At 39.4% G+C, this 23,991-nt stretch overlaps 1 protein-coding gene across 3 annotated transcripts; it reads right to left on the minus strand.

Moving 5' to 3' along the window:
* Positions 1–371: 371 nt before the first annotated feature.
* On the minus strand, positions 372–18,643 carry tra2a (transformer 2 alpha homolog). Of its 3 annotated transcripts, none has more exons than XM_072575294.1 (9): positions 18,480–18,643; positions 10,804–10,937; positions 9,499–9,667; positions 8,753–8,899; positions 5,432–5,620; positions 5,060–5,175; positions 4,867–4,971; positions 3,686–3,759; positions 372–1,040 (listed from the first exon to the last, which is right to left on the minus strand). In XM_072575294.1, exons 1-9 carry the CDS (start codon positions 18,513–18,515, stop codon positions 1,030–1,032), a joined length of 981 nt encoding a protein of 326 aa, XP_072431395.1. In that variant the 5' UTR covers positions 18,516–18,643; the 3' UTR covers positions 372–1,029. The 3 variants fall into 3 exon arrangements, with proteins under 3 accessions (XP_072431395.1, XP_072431393.1, XP_072431394.1); XM_072575292.1 differs by having other exon boundaries at positions 4,867–4,974; XM_072575293.1 differs by lacking the exon at positions 372–1,040 and having other exon boundaries at positions 3,675–3,759; positions 4,867–4,974.
* Between the last annotated feature and the right edge of the window lie 5,348 nt (positions 18,644–23,991).

The raw sequence follows: 23,991 nt of genomic DNA on the forward strand, positions 1-23,991 counted from the left end.
AAATGAGAACTCTACATGTCATGAACATTTTGTTGACAATGTATCCCTACATTTGATTCTATGTTACCAGAGACTTGGAGGTATGTTCTGTCTAAAAGCAGAGCATTAAACACTTGTGGCCAGGTTTTTGTATGCAAGTTTATAAAAGAAAGCAAAAAGAAATGTTGGTGTTTCCTTTTCCAGAAGTTCATTTCAAGAAATTGTTCCCACTATTGACAGTCAAATCAGATATTCCAACAGCAATTCATGAAACACCCCAAGTATCTCCCTCCGAGGCATCTTTAATTTTTATTAAACTGTTGTACATTATAGCAGTTGGTTGATGTGCAGGATCTACCTTGCAGGTCAAAATATAGAAATACACAATTAACTAAAAACAAAAAAATTTAATCCTTGTAATCCTTTACAATTGTGAAGACAAAGAGTTCTGTCACATCACATTTTCAATCAATGCAGAAAGTCAATTTTCCACTTGTACTCATCTAAATCAATAGGTTCCAAAACTTGCAAAATCTTTTTAGAATCTTTCAGAAGGACATGACACAATTGGCTACCTTTCTGTACATTTTTAATAGTTATTTTGTAAAATGCATATACTGATTTTTTTTGCCAGGTTTACATCAGATTTTCTTTGAATAAAAAAAATACACCTCAGAACTCTAGGACAGTTTCAAACAGCAAAAACAACCCCATGACAAAAAAAATCAAACACCATCACAAAACTAATGACTGTTGGCATTTGCATGTTCAAAAACAACCAGTACTTGGTAATTAAGAGATTACCATGAAATTCCAGCCCTGTCCTTTCCTTACATCAGGTTATGAACTACATAAATCAGTTCAAGCAAGTAGCTTTTAGAATGGCCTTTCCAAAGCAGTATACAGGCACAGAAACTATCATGCACAACTACCAAAATCTTAACCCAAACCCCACCCATCTCCCCTCCCCCTGCACCCCCCTCCCAAAAAAGTTACTGTAACACGGTGATTAAAAATCTTCAGACAGTTGTCCAGCAAGCAGAAGTCTGGTCAGTAACGACCTGCAAAGCGAACACATTGTAGAACTAAGTAATTTGATTACCATCCAATTATAATTACATTAGTAACTTTTAAAAACATACTTATTGAAAAAATAGATTTTTATTACATCCAAAACAATACAATTTAAAATACAAAAGAACACCAAAACAGTTAAAAATCCAAACAGACCACCTCATACACAAATGTATAAACATGTATATTAAAAATATATAACACCAACTAACTACTTAACTAAATTAATAATAATAATCAATAATAATACAGCTCAGCCAAACAAAACACTAACTCTCAAATATCAAGTGCATTAATTTTCACATTCATACATTTGCAGTTCCCCCTCTCTAAATATTAGGCTCGTAAAGCACAACGGTTACGGCTACATAAAAGCCCTTATTAGCATAGCAGGCAAATCTGTGTCCAGATACTCCAAAAAGGATCGCCATGTCTTATAGAAATTCTCAGTTTGTGGTGTACCATACTTGGGAGAAAATCCAAGAGGATATGCTCCTTAATAATCTTCTGCCAACCAGACAGGTCCAGGGGATTTTCAGATACCCAACTTAATATTCTTTCTTGCACAGAAAGTGAGGATATTGAAACCTTTTTTATGCACATCTCCAGGGAACACACTGGACAGGCCACGAAGAGGAGAGATCCGGCCCTTCTCCACCCTTACAATCAAAATCCCCACAATTGCACCCACCATAACGCTCCAGTATGTTTGATGCCCACCACAGGACTAGAGACAATGGGTAAGCATGCCAGCACCAACCTTGCACTCGGGACATGAAGATACCCCTGGTTTAAATTTCTCCAGAGCTAAGAGGACCCTGTGCAGAATCTTCAACTGTAAAGCATGGGTCCAATTGCAAATTGATATCTTTGTGTTTTCCCAAATATCTTCCCCATGCCTCAGTCAGAAGAGACCTCAGCTACCCTGCTCTCTCTCCCATGCCCGGCAGAGTCAAACAAACTCATTTGAGGGGCCGCTCTCCAACTGATGATATCAAGTGCTGACAGGAAGTATACTCAGCAATGAGCACCCTCCTCTTTGTGTCGGATTTGTAGGGGTCAAAAGCATAGTTTTTAAAAAATGAAACCCCTACCTTGAAAGAGGTCCCTGTTAGATAGCTCATATTTCTGTGCTAACTGGTCAAAGGATATCATTGTGTCTCCCTCAAATAAATCACCCACACAAGACACACCCCTAGCTGCCCAATGTTTGAATCCTGAATCTACCATCCCTGGTTAAAAACACTGCTTACCCACAACAGGTATAAGAGGGGATGTTTTGCCATATTGCCTTCCCTTTGCCAAATAGTAACAGTATTGATAACTATTGGGTCATGGCAATATTCCCTAACTGTCTTCATTGTGTCCAAGACCAGCAAGCTAGGAAGGGGGAACTTTGCCAAGTGGTTTGATATCTAACTATAATCGCTCATGCAGGACAGAAGTGAGCTTACTTGATAGTTTTTAATGTCCAGGAGATCCACTCCCCCCCACAGCCCTGCTGGCTGCCCTTAAAAAATGTTAAAATTGCTTGATCACACTAATGTCATCACCAATGGGGTAAGTTTAAGAATAGGTGATAGGACACACTGTGCTGAGGACATATGGAGCCTCCAAGGCGATAAATAGGTTGAATGAGAGGGGAAACAAAATTGGTAGATGGGAGTTTAATGGTGAAGAGTTATATCATGCACTTCACAAAGAATCAAAATGCTAACTATTTCAAATAAATTAAACTGAGACACCCCAAAAAAATGCAGACAGATTTAGGTTGTTGCATATGAAAGACAAAGTTAGAATGCAGTTGCAGGAAGTAATCAAAAGGCTAATGGACTTTCAGCCTTTATTGCGACGGGTTGGAGATTGAAAATAGCAAAGTCTTGTTATGACTGTACAGGGTGTTGGTAAAGCTACACTTGGAGGACCATGTATTCTTAGTCCAGTATTTAAGGATACACTAGCATTCAAAGGATTTCAAAGAGATTCACCATGTGATTCACAGGATGAAGGGAGTGACGCATCATCAAGTATGGCAAACCCGTTTGGTCTTTGTTCATTAGGGATTGGAAGGATGATGGGTGACTTACAAGGTTCTGAGGGGCTTGATAGAGTAGATGTTGAGAAGACACTAGTGGGAGAATCTCAAGCCTGGGACATGCATGACCTATAACCCTCTTTAAGCTTTGCATGGACACAGCAATTGACATTGATCGCAGCAATAACTTCTGGCTCCAGGAGTCATTGCTAACATGAGCCTCAGAGGCATAAGAAATCAGAGGGAACACTTAGAAACAAAATAAGGGGATAGCTATTTAAAACAGAGGAATTTCTCCTCCTAGAGGACAGCGAATGTTTGCAATTCTCACCTCCGTGTTCAGGCTACATCACAAAAGTAAAAAATATCAAGGAGATAGACTTTTAAGGTATCAGGGAGTTTGGGGATTATGACAAGCTGGCGTGAAAGTGACGTTGAGGCTTGCAACAGATCAGGTTTGATCTTGTGAATGGCTGGGCAGGTTTAAAAGGTGCCAAATGACCTACCCTTGCATCTATTTTTAATATTCGACATACAATTCATTACCACACATTTTCAAGTCAGCTGCAATGCAATTAACACTGTTTTAGTACTTACGTGGTGAATAGGATCGAGATCTCGAGCGTGATCGGTATCCTCTGCTGTAGTAGGGTGATGGTGATCGTCGTCTACTATAATGAAACAACAGATTGGAAGACTCAGCTGCTGTGGCACTAAAATTTAGAAGCAAAATTCCTGAATGATCACACTGACGTTCACAGTACTACACTGAAATCTTTGTCTACTGGATGGCTCCAGTATATGATTTTCACTCATATCAAAGAAGAGTCATTTTGGTGATCAAAATTATCTATTACCATTTGCAGTACAGATAGTATCTCTGGAACACTGTGTGGGGGAAGAGAGGGATTTACTCTCAGTGACACTTGAACATTTAAGTTTCATTTATCTAATGTCTGCACACACAAACATACATAATTCAGGAGTCAAGTTATTCGGTATGAAAATTAACAAATAGCAACCCCATCAGGGCACAGCGGAGGTACTAAACAAGTATTTAGCATCCAGTTTCAGAAGAGTTGAGGCTGCTGCCTATGTAGAAGTAAAAGTAGAAAATAGTGATACTAGAGAGGACAAAAAGACATTAGGGATTCTTAAAAGGTTGACAGATCTCCAAGTAGGAGTCAACCTGCCTGGATAGGATATACTGTAGGTTAAAGAAGAAGCAAAGACTGCTGAATCTGTGCAGACACTGGTTGAGATCCTGCTGAAATTCTACAGACAGTACTAATGTGTGCAAACATCATTCCCTGTTTAAAAAGTGGGGGGGAACCGACAAGTTCATGTTCTAGCCAAACATCTTGATTTAGAACTACACTGCCACTCCTTCATAACCCCAGGTGAAAATCTTGGAGCACCCCTTCTAACACTATGCCTACACTCCAAAGTTTACTACAGTTCAAGGCAGCAGCTCACCACAAGCTTCTCAAGGTGAACTGGGCACATGCAACAAATTAGGTCTGGCCTGTAGCATCATTACCCCATGAATGAATAAATAAAAACGCCATCAGGCTCCACGCATGACATGGGGATAGAATGCGCCAGCAATCACTAATACTAGTAATTATATCACATGAACAGATTGTTTTCCAACCATGAATTGATTAAACTACACATGTAGAGGAGGCTGCAAGAACACTGTTCCTTTCAAAAACATTACACATTAGGCTTTATGATTTGACCTTCTACAACAATTTATATATTGTAAAATACATTACCTGTATCGATAATCATAGTCCCGGTCATCATATCGATCATATTTATCATAACCTCGATCATAGTAAGAATCACGGCGACGTCCTCCACCACCACCTCCACCACTACTGCTAATATGGAATAAAAGGAACTATGAGTAAAAAGAAATCAAACTGAAACAACGTTTAAAGAATGGCTGAAGCTGCTTATCCATACTGAGTAGGTCGTCCCATGTAAATCCCAGGAGTGGGAGTGTGGGGCCTCTTTGTAATAGAATAATCAACACGAATTCGTCTACCATCCAGTTCCATTCCATTCGCACGCTCCATTGCCTGCAGAAAGACATTTTAAAATCCAAACTTAAGTTTGCCTCCACCCAATAAAATTATATCCAAATAACACAAAGTTTCCAGCACCTTAATGCATAAACACAACATACTGAAGCAAGCCAAGTCAACTCTCAAACATACAATAGAAGTTGCTTTGCAATTTCATATCAAGAAACAACCATGAGAAAATTAAGTCAGCAGTACCATAAAAGTAGCACTAACAAAAAGCTAATGTGTTATTGGAGAGCTTTCCGATTACCTCTTTAGCATCCTCCAGTCTTTCAAAGTAAACAAACGCAAATCCCCGTGAACGACCAGTCCTTTGATCATAGACAACATTGACTCCAGCCAATGGCCCATACCGAGAGAAAACTTCACGAAGATCACGTTCAGTGGTGTACAAACTAAGACCAAAAACACCTAGGCAAGTGTTTGGATCTGGATTAGCCTGAAAAAACAATGCACGAATAGCTCTGAAGAATTTAGTGATGCTGATTCCTCCAAAGATCAATTTCAATAAATTTCATCTCCCAGAAATCAGGTTCGACTACATACAAAGTCACCTGTGAAGAGAATCAATAAGGTCTTTCATTTTAGGATTATATGAATACATTAGCACTCAATGCTCATTTAAAGGATAGGCATGACATTATTAATTTGATGAAAATCTAATCTTCCATCGTGGTTGGCCAACAAACCACACTTGAAAACCCAGAAGAAAGTAAATATTCCATTAAAGGAATCATGTACATGAAACCTGAAGCTTTAAAAGTAAATCTTTAAAGGATTACGTGTTGGTGCTCAAATTGCCTATCCCAACTTCAACAGAAATATATTCAAACTTTCAACTTGGGCCAAGTACAACTGTTGCATATGTTCAATATGCTGTCTACATGTCTTAATCCACAGAAAAACAACTTGGAATTAAACCCCACTGTGACAAGTTAATATTTTCAAAACCTACTTTTCCCCCAACTGGTTCCAAATTGGTGTGAAAGTCCCCACACTACTACCTTTCAATCTCCTGGTGCAATTTCAACACTTTTGTACTGATACCCGAATCCATGTAATGTTTACAGAGAAAATTATGAATACTTGGGGAGATTCAACAGAACAAGGGCAGTGAGGGTTACTATCACAGAACCCCACCCTGTGTCGCCAAATGCAATTTATTTTGAACAGAACTATACCAATTTTAATTTCAAATACCTGAATAGGTTCTATCACTGGTCTTGTCTGAATAATCAGTTTGGTAACAGAATACAATGACCCCACTCCACAAATTCAATATTACCCTAGTCTAGGTTCCTTCAGTGCAGTGTCTCTACAACTGTATGTCTAGGTTAGCCCTGCCACGGTTCCCATACTGCCACATCAAAACACAAGCAGATAAAATCAGTCCAATTCTATCCTGAATTTGAACATATTACCCTTCCATCACAGTATTAGTCACTTAGGTAATCTATGATGTAGGTTTTGGTGTGGGGGGGGGGGGGGGAAAAGAGAGGAGGGGGGGAGAAAGTGGGATAAATGGGCTTTCTACCTCAATACTGATAAGTCAATTGGCTAAAAACAACTTTACAAAATTATAGCATTTAGCAGCAAGACAGCTGGATTGGGGATTCACCCACTTAACTGTGAGCAAGTCATTCACAAGTGACTGAAGGAATCAAAACTGCATGATCAACTGCAGCTGATGATACCTAATTTAAACATGCAGAATTACATAATAGGCAAGAGAAAGGGTAATTCCACACAGAAATTGACTAATGTTATTTATGTTAATTCACAGCGCAGCAACAATGGTAGGTTACAAGTTAATTCCAAGCTCAGTTATATGGTTCAAGAACTTCACAGGAATAAGCCATTCAGACTTATGAACTAGGTCTGAGCTCTTGGCTCAGATCAATGAGCTGCATTGAGTTGAGAGACTTGAGAAGATGTTTTTTTTTTAATTTCTTTGTCACTGGCTAGGTCAGCATTTACTATTTATCCCTAATTCACAAAACAGCAGTGAAGAGTCAACCACATTGCAACAGATCTAGAGTCAAAGGCAGGCCAGACCAGAAGGACAACAGATTTCCTTCCATAAAAAGGACATCAGTGACCCAGATGAATTATGAAAATGACAATGGTTATCACTATACCAGTTTTTATTGTGGATTTTTAAAAAAAATTAAATTCAAATGTCAGCAGGTGCCTGGGTTGCTGGATTATCAATCCAGAGACATTGTTATGTCAGCTTCTTCCTCAACATTCTTTTCCTTAGCGAAGACTTATACAGCATTTCAAAATTATGTTCAGGTAGCTCAGACTACTTGGGGAAATATCGTTCCCTCCAGATGATGAGTCAAGAATTACAGACTTAATGCAAGCCTGGTAAAGAACCAGAATTAGGAGGAAAGCTTTCATATATAATATAGGGCCTGAATCTGGAATGCACAGAGTGTGTGGAGTAGATGCAAAGCATTCTTTTCAAAGGAGATTTGATTATCTCAAGAGAAAGAGTTGTAGGGCAATAGGAAATACAGGGGAAAATGGACCATACAGTCATAGAAACGTACAGCATGGAAACAGACCCTTCGGTCAAACCTATCCATGCCGACCAGATATCCCAACCCAGTCTAGTCCCACCTGCCAGCACCCGGCCCGTATCCCTTCAAACCCTTCCTATTCATATACCCATCCAAATGCCTCTTAAAACATCACAATTGTACCAGCCTCCACCACATCCTCTGGCAGCTCATTCCATACCCATACCACCCTCTGCATGAAAAAGTTGCCCCTTAGGTCTCTTTTATATCTTTCCCCTCTCACCCTAAACCTATGCCCTCTACTTCTGGACTCCGACCCCAGGGAAAAGACATTGCCTATTTATCCTATCCATGCCCCTCAATTTTGTAAACGTCTGTAAGGTCACCCCTCAACCGCCAATGCTCCAGGGAAAACAGCCCCAGCCTGTTCAGCCTGTCCCTGTAGCTCAAATCTTCCAACCCTGGTAACATCCTTGTAAATCTTTTCTGAACCCTTCCAAGTTTCACAACATCTTTCCAATAAGGAGACCAGAACTGCATGGAATATTCCAACAGTGGTCTAACCAATGTCCTGTACAGCTGCAACATAACCTCCCAACTCCTGTACTCAATACTCTGACCAATAAAGGAAAGCATACCAAACGCGTTCTTCACTATCCTATCTACCTGCGACTCCACTTTCAAGGAGCTGTGAACCTGCACTCCAAGGTCTCTTGGTAATCCTTGCTAATCAGTCTCCCATGGGGAACCTTGTCGAATGCTTTTATAGAATGACAGCAAACAGTGGGCTGAAAAGCCTCCTTCTTTGCAAAGATCCTATAAACATTCCCATGATCAACATGGGTAAGGACTGACAGCATAGGGTCACAGCAGATTACTAAGCTGTAACTTGATGGATATTTATGCACTTATGGATTTTTAAGGATTAGAATAGTGAGATCGCCAACAGTTTATTGAACATGTTGCTGTAAAGAGACTGAATGCACAACACATCCATTAGATATCTGGAAACAATTAACTTGTTTGAAAGTAAGTTTTCAATTTACGTTTTGAGAACCGAGTTTCCCTTCTTTCTTCCCATATCCTGTTCGCCTCCAGGAATCATCCTTCATCTGGGACGATGGGGCAGTCCTGGCAGCGGACTTCTCCACATCTACTATCAACGCTCCGTGTTTCGCTGACACATGTCCCGTCTGTAGGACAAGAGGGACAGAATGAGTTTTCCCCCCTCCCATAAAGGTGGAATGCTCCACTATCAGGTGGCATACTGCCCATAAACTTAGACAAGATTGAAAACTTCACAACTACGGCTAAAGGACTGAACTCCTAGACAGCTCATGAAATGAGATCCAAGGGTTAAGATGACAAAGTTAACAGTGGCCACCAAGCCAGCAGTTGATAAACATCCCAAAAAAACTGCAATGCAAGATATTTAAATGCTACTGCATTACAACACTTTCAAGTTTAGTTTTTGCTATATTAATGTCCCAGAATTTTATACACTAGCAAAGTAATTACATTTTTTATTCTACAGATGCACACAATTGTCTACAAATGACCACTCACTTGTGTGAATCACCAGAAAGTCACAAGAACTGTTTTGCGTTCAGTGAAATCACACTTCCAAGAAATGGAACTGTTTGGTAGATCATATCCAGATCGAAATAGAATTTGCTTAAAACTCAACTGATGACAGTTACTTTCAAACATGCTTCCATTTCTCAGAACTTCACAAGTCATATCCATTTGCGATGGAATAAAGGGAGACTATATATGCAGTGCTATAACCTACTCTACTTCCTGCATGGCGCCTTCGGCTGGACATCGGAGAGTGACTACGGCTCCTTCTGCGTGATCGATAATCGGGTGTGTAAGACCTACTACGAGATCGCCTTCGGTGTGAGTGGGATCGTGACCTGGAGCGTGAATAACGCCGATGCGAATGTCTTCTTGAGTGAGATCTAGTGGTAACATTTCAAAAACACTTAATTAGTACCTTCCATAAACATGAAGCATGCAAATTTAAGGTTAATCTATCATGGAAGTCTATGAGAACATATTTCCTGTGCTCCATTTGCTTTAATAAAAGATTTAAACAGTGATTAATTCTAGAACTTTTTTTTCCAAGTGGTCAAAGCTAACCCACCTGAGTACAAACCAAAAATTGTTCACTCAATCACACAGCCATGGAGGCGGCATGTTTACCATCCTTATGTCACACCGGAAAACAGACACTAAGCAAGGTCAGTATGTTTAATTTCTAAAGTCCAAGATTTAATATCTTGGGTAGAACATTATGTCGCAGATCGCAAAATAAAGATATCGTCTCTCCTGTAACGTACTGACCAATCTTGACCACAAGAATCAGAAGAAACTACATTAACCTAAACACACATTATGTTCAACTTTTGTCTCAAATTTAAACACAGAACTGTCCTTCAAAGTATCTCATAATATGGCAGTAGACAGTAGTAAGCTTGCATCCTGGCTAACAATGGCCATACTGATTTTTTTTTTACACAATGCAATATTCTAATAACGAGTCTGTTCAATTCCAACACAATTCAAAATACTCTGCATTGTACCAGTGCAACAGGAAAACTAACAGGCATTTGAAGACAGCATGAATCTAAGATTATTACTCATCAGATGCTAAAAAGGTATTCCAAGACAGAGAATGAAACAATAATCAAGAAATAAAGTCACCACAGGGTAGATAACTGGCCAAAATCAGTTTTTTTTTGCTTTTGTCGGCTTCCATTGCAGCGTGAAACAAATGCATTGACCCTTCCATGAAAGTCAGTGAGTATAACTGTGCAGACTTCACCATATAGCATTTTGGATTTGGCACGCAGAAAAATGCAGCTGTTAGCCTGGGAGACAGCTTAGGCCTTGATTAAAGAGGGGCTCAGGAAACGAAAAACAAAGCAGAAACAAAAAACTAGGACCAACAGTTAATAAAAAAAACTCCTGCCATACAGATATTGGCCAAACAGCAATGTAAGACTTTTTTATTACTGTAGTATTACAGACCAAATGCATATTAAAGCCTTTAGACAAACTGCATATCGTACCTATCCACTAAATAAATAATTACCTTGACTTGGACCTTGATCGGGAGCGTGATTCTGAACGTTTCGATGCCCTAGATGGGCTGCGAGATGCAGAGCGGCTTTCTGATTTTACACGGCCAGCACTCCCGCTTGGAGATTTGGATGGTGAACGTGACTCCTGGCACGACAGAACAAAGTTATTTATTGAACTACACAAAATATAGAATTGTTAAACCTTAGCAGTGTTCCAACTATAATTCAGATACTGTCTGAGGAAGTAGCAGAGGGCCAAAATGGTTAGCTATCCTTCACTAATATCACTTTGACCCTTGCTAAAACAAGTTCAGCCCATAGTAAGTACTGCACATTCCTAAAGAATACACATTCCCTACATATATACCTAATCACCAACATTCTATGAAACTTTCATAAATAATCATGCATTTTATGCTAAAACTTGAGCATACAGACACGTGAACGTAAACCATACATTACTTAACCTAGGACACATTCAATCTTCCAGATTCTTTTAATTTTCCAGATTCTTAATTTTCCAGATTCTTTTAATTTTAGTTCACTCTTGCTTTCTATTTTCTTCATTTCTTCATTTTCAGAGTTTTCATACTCCGTGTATTCTTCCCAATTCAAACAATTCATTAATGCCTTATAAAAGCAAGCTCTTCTATCTGACCAATCTTCTGTTCATTTCCCATTCAAATTTTATTTTCTGATCTGCAATACTTGTGATTAGCCTTCTGTTATCTTGATTATTCTTCCACATTCTTGGAAAATACTCTTCCATTTCTTCAATATTAACCTTAATGGAAAAAGAACATTCAGTAGGATGAAGCATGGGGTTACAATCTGCTGGATTTGTACTACAGCCTACCATCTTTCTAACTAAAGACCAGCAGGTGGAATAATTCCATTATTTTTAATTTTAAAAATTCCTTGATAAAATGCCTGAATCAAGTATTACTCCTGTGGCTTTACTTAGTTTACTCAGTATGTAAAATTTTTAAAAATGCTACAATGAAAATGCCAGTATCAGCCTTGATTCTCTAATTTTTTTCCCCTCTTCGCTTCCAAACAAAAAGTGGAAAAACTTTAAAGTGCAGTACTGCCTGGCACAAAGCATGATGATTTGATATTTAAAACATTTTCTGGAATATGAATTTTCACCAATAGCTAAGTACTGTATAAAAATGTCTAACCTAAAAATGCATGGATGGAATTAATTTAAAATTTGCCAGGAACACAAGAACTCTATTATCCTTAATGAACAAACATGGTACAACAGGTGCTCAAATAGTTACAACACTGCAACCAAGCCTCAATGTTCAAACTAATTTGTCTCTCCTGATCACAGAAAAGCAAATCATGCCTTTCTAACTTTAAGGTGAAGTTTTAAATTCCAGCTCACATTACAAGTTTTAACATTAGCTGGCAATCAGCAAAGTACTAAGACTGGGGGTGGCATGGGTGTCTTCTCAATCTGATTCAGAATGAGTACCCTTTCTTTAAATGTCCAAGACAAAAAAAATTAACAACCAACAAATACTAATTCTTTACAACAGCTTCCAGAAATATAAGAAGTATACCAGTAGTTGGTGGCTAAAATGATTCATGCAAAATAAAACTGCTTGGAAAACACATGCCAGTTGCAATCACTATGCACATAGAACATAGCTGACCACGCACAAAATGCCAGCCCAGATATTTAGTTACTTTAGGAAGAATTTATGATCCAATGGCATAACAAAATTCTGCAGCACCCCCCCCCCCCCCCAACCAACCCTGGTCCAACTTTTGCAGCTAAAATTACAGTACCAATGACTTCCAAGTCAAAGTATAATCAGGTTAGATTCAAGATGAAATTTCTTCTCTATCCCAACTAATTGGGAGATAAGAAACCATTCCACATCCCCAGCAAATTGGGGACCAAATTTCATTTACTGTAGACTGGTCAGTGTTTCAATTTAAAACATTATGAGATTCCTAGGATCGCAATGACAGACAGCCCTGAAAGATTTTACATGCAATTCAATGCAACTTCATAAACTGCAAGAGTAGAATAAGCTTCCTAAAATACTAATTAAGATTCCCATTTAAGGAATACTTTATTAATTGACTTTTAAATTGTATCAGTTATGGGGATGGAAACAAAGGTTATTGCATCTCATGATTTAAATCTAGAAGTTTAACTTGACTATTTAAAGACTTAGTCAGCTAGCTGTCTACCCATTTCACAAAATGAGATCACTAATTTATCTTTCAGTTTATATCAAGATATGCGTACAATTCAGTTTTTATGTTGCGGTGTGAACTTTATAGCAAATAAAAACACACTAAACCTTGTAAACATACCACTCTGTACAATCTAGCCATCAAATTCAGTTTGCTTGCTTGCACGCACTGGTCGCACATTAGCCAAATGCCCCAACTTTACTTTCATTGCACAAGACATTTACCCAAGAAGAATGTATAAACTAATATTCTGAAACATGTGTACTTTTTTTTATTTAGAAGGCAGTCTTTTTCAGTAGCCCAGTTGTAACTTATTTTCTTTTAGATTTTCTTAATACATACAAACTAACTTTTCTATAAGAATAATGACTTTTTTTCTAACTGGGGTAGCAATTTATATTAAGTGGTTTGCCAATGGTTGAGTTAGGACAATGCTTACCATTTACACCTCAAAATTAATTTCTAACAATGGTATGGAAAGAACTTTCGTAATGCCAATTTGAAGAATTTTTTTTTGAAAAGTCAAAAATGTCCAAGCAAAACGAGTAGTAAGGTGGGAAGACCAGCAACAGCAGATCTAGTGATCAACAGCTCAGTTCATGGCACATGTCACAAGATCAAACAAGCAGAAAGAAAACAAAATTGCAGGTGATAGGAAGAAACAGCAAAGATATTAGATGCACATATACATTTTTACACTCTCTGCCTTAATGCACAAGTATCCTAATATTAATGAGAAGTAGGCACAGCTACCAAGAGCCTATATTTACATAGAAACATTTAACAATAAAATATCAAGAATATTACCAAAAATGACAAAGCCAATTATTGGGATAGGAGGACAGAACATAAAAAAATCTAGTTAAATATGTACATGAGCATGTTTTTTTTGGGAGGTGTTTTAGAGAAGATAGTTTGAGAGAGAATTCTAGAACTCGGGCTGTAAAGTTTTAATCAAAAAATATCTAACGGATTGGCAATATTTGAGATGGAAGGATTTGTATTTAAGTTCCAAAAAAACCCCCCTCTATTCTTCCAGTAACAACAATGAGTGAAACTGTATAATGTTGTTAACAAACGTGGAGAAAGAGAAGATTGCAGATGCTGGAGGTCAGAGTAAAAGAGCATGGTGCTGGAAAAGTACAGCCAGTCAGGCAGCATCCGAGGATAAGAATCGACGTTTTGAGCATAAGCCCTTCATCAGGACCCGATGAAAGGTTTTTGCTTGAAATGCTGATTCTCCTGCCCCTCAGATGCTGTCTGACCGGCTGTGCTTTTCCAACACCACACACTTTGACTCTAGATTAACAAATGTGTCAAATTATATCCAACCAATGCATTAATATATAGCTTACGGCATTAGAGAACAGTTTTGAATGGCTGGAGTGTAGATTCCCAATTTCCCTTGACTTGTTAATTGGAACCAGACATTTTACTTATTAATATCTCAATATATAAAACATTCGTGCCATCTCGCCTCTCAATAAGCTCAAATATCTCACGCAGTAGCTGGCAGTTTAGTCGTGAGGTCTGTAGCCAACTGAAAAATAGGGAGCAAAAGAACTAGCCACCCTGGCAGCTTAAGCAGAGAAAATTCTATTGTTCATTATATAGACAGGGACCAGAGTCTGAGTAGTTAAAATGAGGCTGGAAGATTTGTGTACGGTGGACGCAGCTAGTAGCCCTCAGCTAACACTGGGGTCAAAAAGTTAATCAATTAGGAAAATGGGAAAAAAACAAACCATTCAAAATGAAAAGTGACCTTTTTGCCATAAAGAGCTAATTCTGCATACAGTGTGACGTGATACACAACAAGAAACTGTTTACTTCTACTGTTTAAAGTAAAGTTGCCTACAAAGGAAATTAGGTTTAGTAAAATGTTCAGTTATTTGATATATTTGAAGTTTTAAACATAAATGCTTCAGTCTCAGCTAAAACTAAAAGCTGAAATCTTATTTACTTTAAAGTTCAAATCTTTTTAAAATGCGATTGGTCATACTGAAGATCGTAAAATCAGCACCTTGTGCATAAACTAGATAATAAATTACAATATACCAGCTATTGATTTCTCTTGAAACTAAATTATGCTTATAGATATGCTATCATTGAACAAAACAAGAATCAAAAGCTTTTCTCAACTATGATTATCTAAATTCTGCATCCCCAATATTAGTTTAGTTTAAAACCAAGAGTAGCGTGCAGTCCCCTGCCAATCCCAGGAATAAGAGTATGATGTATTGGCAACTTTGAACCCATTTTTCAGAAGGAGCCCGATAGGTCTCAAGACCAACTTTCTAGCTGAAAAATATAAATGAAATAAGTAACTCAAGTGCATTTTAGAATTTCCAAGTCCATTCTCTTTTTAAGAGATAACAGTAAGTTTGCAAATGTTTCAAGGCCTAAACTGGCTTTAATAAGGCCAATAACTACCTTATAAAACAATAAAAAGACATTGAAAGAAGTCCATATTAATTTAACTTGAACAAGAATGACACTTGTAAATTTTCCATGAGAATTAACATATCAGAGGGCATAATTCAACAAGTAAACGCACCATTTTGTAGAGTACCGCCTACATTGATCAGAATGGTCCCAGGTTAAGTTTTTGGATTTGTGCTGTTAAACTCAGAGAAAGTTCAACATAGAAACAGAAACTAGGCGCAGGAGTAGACCATTCGGCCCTTCAAACCCTCTCTGGAAATTTAAAGTGACGATAGCTGATTCGCCCTATATTGCCATATATCTTTCTTCTCATACCCCTTGATGCCTTTAACATCTAAAGATTCTTTCTTGAATTAATTCAGCGACTTTGCCTCAATCTTCAGTGGTGGAGAATTCAATAAGTTCATTACCATTTGAGTGAAGAAACTTGTCAACCCAGTCCTAAATAGCCTACTATCCACCCGGAGATTGTGATTCCTGGTTCTAGACTTGCCAACCATGCAAAACATCCTTCCTGCAGTCTATCCTGTCCTGTTTGACTACATTCGAGCCCAGTCAAACTAGCTAATTTTTCCTCTGAGCAATCACACTATCTCCAACATTCTCTGCTGCACTGCCTTGATCCTAACTATATCCTTTTTAGATAGATAGATAGACCAAAGCTGCATAATACTCCAAGTGTGGTCTTACTAAGACCCTGCATAATTGCAGTAAGAAATCCCTCCTTCGGAACTCAAATCCTCTTTGCAATGAAAACCAATTTACCTTCCAATTTACTGTTGCATCTGCCTACCTACTTTCATTGAGTGGTGTACAGAACAGGCAAATCACTTTCGACATTTCACAATGTATCAAGAGTTTAAATACTCTGTCCACCTGGTTTTTCACACTGTTTAAATCACTCTGAAATCTTGTTTTTGATTATTTTATTTACAAGATATACCATATGAATTTATAGTGAAATGCTGAGGTTTTGTGGTATCTCAATGGTCACTGCCACCACATTCATCTAGAACATTAGCATCCAACTCATTTTTAAGAACTGCAGACCTGAGCCATGATTTCCTTGAGCACTACACTCACATGATATAAAGCATCTTCATTGCAAAAGGCAGATGTTTTAGAGATACTGCTGTATTTCTTTGCTATACAGTAGTTGGAATGTAGTGCTATGTACCTGAAGTAGCAAATCACAAACTGAAGCCCATAGTTGGATGAGGGAGTACAACACTAAACTGGACTATTCTAAGGAAATCGTGAGTCTATACCATTGGAATTCTAACCCAGGATAAACCACTACCTTCACAGGATAAGAAAAAAAAATTAAGTGGAGGAGATAAAAATGGCTCAGAAAGAAAAGCTAAGAAGAAATAAAATGTTAGCTTAAATATCCTACCACTTCAATTTGTCAACCCTGTCCCAAACGGCCTAATCCACACCCCGAGACTCTGACTCCTGGTTCTAGACTTGCCGAAAGGCTTTTGCCCGAAACATCAACTCTCCTGCTCCCCGGATGCTGCCTAACCTGCTGTGCTTTTCCAGCACCTCATACTCAACTCTAAAGCCAGCATCTGCAGTCCTCACTTTAACCATGCAAAACATCCTTCCTGTATCTCATCTACCCTGTCTTGTTAGAATAGTGTACGTTCCATTAGATCCCCACATCCTTCTGAACTGGACTGCATTTGGGCCCAGTCAAACGAACTAATTTCTTCTCAGTGCAATCCTGCCATCCCCAGTATCCTCTGCTGCACTCCCTCTATCCCAATTTTATCCTCTCAGGTAGGTCGACCAAACTGCAGGTATGGTCTCACCAAAACCCCAGGGAGAAATCCCTACATCTGAACTCAAATCCCCTTTGCAATGAAAACCAATATATAATTTACCTTAAAATTTACTGCTGCATCTGCCTATCGACTTACCACTTCACAAACACCTGAAGAAGGAGCAGTGCTCCAAAAGCTAGTACTTCCAAATAAACCTACTGTACTATAAACTGGTGTTGCGTGATTTTTAAAAAAAATCTTTGACCACTTCAAGATGGTGTACGGTAGATTTTGCTTACTCTCCTCTAGAAAGGTTCCACAGTCAAAATAAACTAAATGCATTTTTTTCCAGAACGAGTCTTACAATATTTCACAACGAATTAAGACAAGGCAACTCGAGTTCAAAACTGCTTCAGGCATAATCACTGCCCTTTCAGAGGAATTCGGGAATTGCGGGGTGAAAAAGAATGAGTTCTCGCTGTAAACCTACGGAGCAAAAGCGCGGTGAGAAGAATCTCTACCGCAGGACAATGAAAGCGTGATGGGGGGGGGGGGTGAAGAAGAGAGAGAAAGGAAACCGAGGGAACAGTGTCCACGGAAGCAGACGGCTGGAGCGCGCCGGCCCGAGAAGCCTGCGAAAGCTGACGGGCGGGAAGGCGCGCGCCGGAAGGTGCTCGTGGGCGAGCGGCCCGTCGATTGCTGGCACGCGGCCAGGCGGCGGTTTGTTCTCCCGATTTAAAAACGATTTTTTTTTTAAAAAGAGGCCAAAAAACGGAACTCGGTTATTAACGAAAACAAAGCCCCGACACCGATGAGGGAATTTTTTTTTCCCATAAAAGAGCAATCGAGACGCAGACGAAAGATCGCCAAGTGCGGGACCGGACAACTCGCTTTTGCCTATCAATCGGAGGCCACTCTGCGTGACCGAGTTTGTGACCTGTATATTATATTAGGGAGGGCAAAAAAAAAGTTAAAACGGTCAGCCTGCTCTATTTACGCTGTCAATTTATCTCAAACTAGTTTTCCCCTCCTCCCACTCTGGCCTTGAAGCTCGTGAGTAAGGTTTTGATCGACGACAGTCACCCGCCCGCATACTGAAGGCGCCACTTTAGGCCTAAATCTCATGTTCGCAGCAGCCTCTATCCTCAATGTTTTATGTGCACGTAGATATAAAATAAAAACCACCACACCCACCCCCCTTACATAAAATACTACTGAAACCCTTTAAAAAAAAACAGATTACAAAAACAGTTCGCCGCACTCACCCTCCCTTCGTAGGCTGTTTCGTCAATGTCACTCATCTTTGTTGCTATGAATTATAGAAGTTTAACCTATATCTTTGTGTATATGTGAGAGCAATAACCTTCCCTGTCTGATGCCTCTGCCGCTCTCTCCTGACAATATGGCGGCGACACTGGCGCTGCTCGAGCTCGAGCCCGGCCTCTGTGACGTCACCGACCAACTGTCCATCTCCATGGAAGCAAGCGCGCGCCCTAGTCTTAAAACTTAAAATTGCTTTTCATTTTGGCACTGTAAAACAAGCCCTGTTAGAGGGGTACCGCCCGATTTCAGCAAATGTAGTTTGCATGTTAGAACGCGTTTTTTTTTTAATCATTCACGCCCGCCCTGTTTTCAGTGCCCCGCGTGACGCTCCTTTTCCCCGGTCGGTTTTCTTTTGAACCCTCAGGGCCACGAGCGGGAAATGGAAGACGCTCAATAAAAGGCAAAATGGAGGCGGCTCGGCGCCGGGTTAACAGCTAACCGTCCCGCCCAATTTGTTTCACCTATATTGCCCTTTCCAGATTGTTTGCCTTTCCCTGGTTGCAGCATAAGGCTAAAATATTACACGTCAAAGTAAGTGAGCAGAATTTAATTGGAGTAAAAGGACATTGGGTTCCAGCTTTGCCAATATTCTGACGTCCAGAACTGGATAAATTATGCATTCTGATAGACACAGTTCGAGACTAGATTCGTTTTATAGGACGTATAACAAAATGCATTTGGTACTTTAGTTTTTTTTTGTTAAATCCATATTCAGTATTGTTTTCCCCCTCTGTTCGATTAAGCCAATGTTGGCAAGAGGAAGTATTGAAGAGGAGAAACAAGATACATGGAAGACCGAGAGTTCCGAAACAGGGATTTAGAGGATACATTGTTAAACAAGATGGTTGCCAATGCAAGATGTACGCAGATGTGTATAGCATACAGAATAATTGATGAACCCTATAGGCAAACTACAAGGCATTACACATAGTGGCACTGTCTCTCTTAGTCCCTTTGCATTGTTAATAACTTTCTTCGCTTATGTTTTGATCGGTTCAGAGATGGCTGATATCCTCAATCCATTGGCAGTCAGGCACAGTGGTTTTTGAACGGCCAGAATGAAAACACTCATTTGGTAATTTCCAACTCTGTGAACATGAAATTTCAAGCTTTTTTTTTATTCTCCACAAATTATACTTGCAATGTAGTGTACCTGTAACGTATAGGGTTAAAATTGTGCAGAATAAGGGAACAGGTGTTGCTTCTGCAAAAGCTTACATTATAAAATTAGGCTGCTAAACAGTGAGAAGTGAAAACAGGTAGAATTATCTATGACTAATAGGGCAGAGCAACTGTATAGCAGGATGTACCAGGCATAGGAAAACAGAAGAAGCGAAAATAGACAGAATTATCTATGACTAATAGGGCAGCGCGACCATGTAGCGGGATGTACCAGTAACAGAGTAACAGGAGAATAGTGTGCCAGTCGCAGGAGGGATGTGGCCAACGGATGGAATTTAATTTGGCAGGATGATTGCACGAAGACAGCAAACTATGTCAGAATAGTCACATATAAGGAATGAGATAAATAAGAGTAAGGGGTGACAGGCTTAGAGTAATGGGAGAAGTAAACAGAGGCAGAGAGAGAGTGATGCTAGAGTTTGTGAGAGGCTACGTGCTACAGCAAAAGTAACCAATGGGGTGGAAGGGGAGGACCAAGAGATAAAGCTGAACAGCATAAATCAGAATGTAACTCTTCGATTGGGATGCTTACTCGTTAGGCACCCGTTCTTGGAAGTTCGTATCAATAAAATTCACTGCTTCGCAATTTGACTCAGACTGTAATTTATTAATATGTGAGTTTTGTTTTGATTAGATTACTTACACTGTGGAAGCAGGCCTTTTGGCCCAACAAGTCCACACCAACCCTCCGAAGAGCAACCCACCCAGACCCATTCCCCTACATTTACCCCTTCACCTAACACTACAGGCAATTTAGCATGGCCAATTCTCCTAACTTGCACATTTTTGAACTGTGGGAGGAAACCTACACAGACAAGGGGAGAATGTGCAAACTCCACACAGACAGTTGCCTGAGGCGGGAATTGAACCAGGGTCTCTGGCGCTGTGAGGCAGCAGTGCTAGCCACCGTGCCGCCCTACACAATGTGAGGGCTCGTCCGGGATATCCATCATCACCAGTGGGGTGGGCACCGTTAACGGCTGGGAAGGCGCATCCCGTTCCTTTTAGAACAGTCCTGTGTTCCTCGGTGGTTTGTTCCCCCTTCTGGTTGACTGATTGAGATCTGATGAGGGTCTATCTGAACCAGGCGAAAGATAAGTAGGCACAGGGCGCCAGGCAACTCCGTGCATGGACCAAGGTAGGAAAAGAGATTTTTAAGTACTGCCTTGGTGGCTGGGATTAAGTTCTAGTAATTAATATGTGTCTAACGAAGGAACTCAATATGGGCCTCCGGGGAAAACAAATGGAAATGGAGGCGGGGTCCCTGACAACATACCTCCAGAAAGTCCTTTGGGCAGGATGTTGTGGAATTGGAAAAATGATACTTGTACAAGGGAAAAAGATAGGAAAAAGATTATTAAATATTGTTGCTTTGTACGGACTAAGGAATCTATTCTTCGTCCTGCCGTCTTCTGGCCAAAGTGCGGTTGGACAAAGACTGTGTTTGTAAATATTTGAATTTTTATGTCAACAGAAAACAGCCTCTCAGTCAGGAGGGATCAGATTATGTTTTGTGTCGGAAGGACTAGTAGCTGAAGGGCTACTGAGGGTACACTTCGTAACTAAATCTTGGCCAGACATCCAAAAAAGATTCAGAAAATAGATGGGTGGAGTGAGGAATCACTTGATGAATTTTTAAGAAAGGCACAGAAAGTGTTTGCAAAGAGAGAGGATGAGAAGCAAAAACAAGGCAAAATGATGGTAACCATGGTTGACAAAGTAGTCAAGAAAAGAATCGAACAGGTGACTAGCAACTGGAATGGAGGGTGGCAGCATGTAGAACAAAGAGGAAGGGGTATAGGACGAGGAGGACTTTTCGTAGGGTCCAATCGACAGGGACAAGGACAGAGGTGGAGACCCCAACAAGTAGAGTGTTATATCCAGTAAAAAATTCAAAAGATAGAGGGGTGGAGCGAGAAGCCTCTAGAGTTGTTGTTGCGGGAAACTCAAAAAGTGTCTGTGAGATACTGTGTGTGTATGTGTGTGTGAGAGAGAGAGAAAAGAGCTGTATAGCTAATAGAAAGTTTAACCCTTTGTGATTTGGTTTGAATGCACATTTGTTTGTTGGTGATTGAATGTTTGTACTTTGTTCCGTGGAGCTTGAGATCCGGGACTGTTTTGAATCTGATTTCTATTATGGAAATTTAACATGATTTCTTTTAAGGTTAAGGATTTTACAGTGATTATGAAATAAAATGTTAATTCCTGTTCTTTTTACAGGTCATGACTGCCTTACTATCAGTTTCTAACTCATCTCTTTTATCCTTACATAAAAGTGATTTCATATCAGCTTAATACGGAGGAAAACAAAATGATAATTTTTTTTGTGTTTCAGGCTCATTTGTTTTCACTTAATTTTAAGCCATAGCTTTATTGAGAAAGTTCCCTCCCTTAATGACAGTTGAAGTTTCAGTTCAACATTAGATTGTAATAAATCAATCCTATGGTTAATATCTGTGACCTTGGATTCGGCCATTAATCATGCATTAGAAGTTGTTTTATTAACTTGAATAGATAAATCCTTTTATTTCACGACCTATAGCATTGTAATTGAGCAATGACTGGTCAGGACTACTTAAGAAAACTAATTTTGGATTTAAATTAAGGGACTAAAACCGGATAATAATAGTGGATTTCAAAGTTGGGAACTGTATGCATTTTACATTTTAATTATTAAATACTGAATAAATGAATTTATAATATATAAATATATATTTAAAAGTAAGATTCCAAAATGTATAGTTAGAAACAGACTTTAAGGTTAGACAAGCATAAATTGATAAATTGATATTTGAAGCTATAGGGAGCAAGAAATATTGTAATATTTCTTTTAAAAAATCAAGGTTTAAACAAAACATTGGGTGATGAAGAATGGCCATTAGGTGGCCCTAAAGCTGTTCAATTGGTCAAATCGGCTCAGCAATTGATCTGGCAACGTAACATGGAAGCAGGAACGAAAGAGTTAGTTGGATTATGGCGACAGTTTTGTGATGAGAGGCACGAAGAATCAGTTTTGCGCTCATGGCAAGATACTGCCACCAAATTGGGGATTGAATTAACTGCAAATGGTCCTATGGAATCTGTTGAGGTTTTTAAAAATGAATGTGCTTGAGCAAAACAATTACAGAAACAGAATGAGAAGTCACAAGTGACTGGTAAACAAACAGAACTACGCAATTACAGTTTCTAAAATGTCACTTGTTGCATTTCCACCCTGAATTACAGATAATGATTATTTTATTTATATAATATATAATTAATAATTAATATTTATAATAAATCAATTGTATTAGCCTGACTCAATATTAATTGGCAGGATTGCTTCACACACTCTCAGTGACCTGTCATATTGATTCATAGCTAATTTAAAACATGACAGCATTAATTCATTGCAGCATCCAAGGAACAGGAGAATCGACGTTTCGGGCATAAGCCCTTCTTCAGGCTTATGCCCGAAACATCGATTCTCCTGTTCCTTGGATGCTGCCTGACCTGCTGCGCTTTTCTAGCAACACATTTTCAGCTCTGATCTCCAGCATCTTCAGTCCTCACTTCCTCCTCCAGCATTAATTCATTGTTAATTAAAGAATGGAAAGCTACATTACTGGCCAGAGTGTGTGCAGGCAGTGGCAGCAACAGCCTTATTGGCAGAAGAAAGTTCGAAACTTACTTTTGGGGGAGCCTTAATAGTCAGCATCCCACATCAGGTATGGACCATACTAAATCAGAAAGCAGGGCGGTGGCTTACGGATTCTAGAATTCTAAACTACGAAGCAATTCTAATAGAGAGGGATGACCTTACATTGATCACAGACATTTGTCTGAATCCAGCTACTTTTCTCTGGAAAGGGGAGGATGAAGCTCCCTCAGACCCAGAACATGACTGCCTTGACATTATAAAATATCAGACTAAAGTAAGAATGGACCTTAGAGATATCCCTCTACATGCATGGGCCAGACTGTTCATTAATGGGTCCTCCAGAGTGATTGAAGGTAAAGGACACAATGGATATGCAGTAGTGGATGGAATAGAGGGGAGTGTTATTGAAGCTCGTTGACTACCCAATGATTGGTCAGCATAGACTTGCGAACCTTATGCACTAGGAAGGGCCCTTAAGACCTTGGAAGGCAAAGAAGGAACTGTATACACAGATTCTAAGAATGCCTTCAGGGTGGCACACACATTTAGGAAGATATGGCAGGAGAGGGGGCTGATAAACAGTAAGGGTAAAGAACTGGCTCATGAGGAATTGGTAAAGCAAGTATTGGAAT

Source organism: Chiloscyllium punctatum, chromosome 8 (assembly GCF_047496795.1).
Source record: "Chiloscyllium punctatum isolate Juve2018m chromosome 8, sChiPun1.3, whole genome shotgun sequence".
Classification (NCBI taxonomy): Eukaryota; Metazoa; Chordata; class Chondrichthyes; order Orectolobiformes; family Hemiscylliidae; genus Chiloscyllium; species Chiloscyllium punctatum.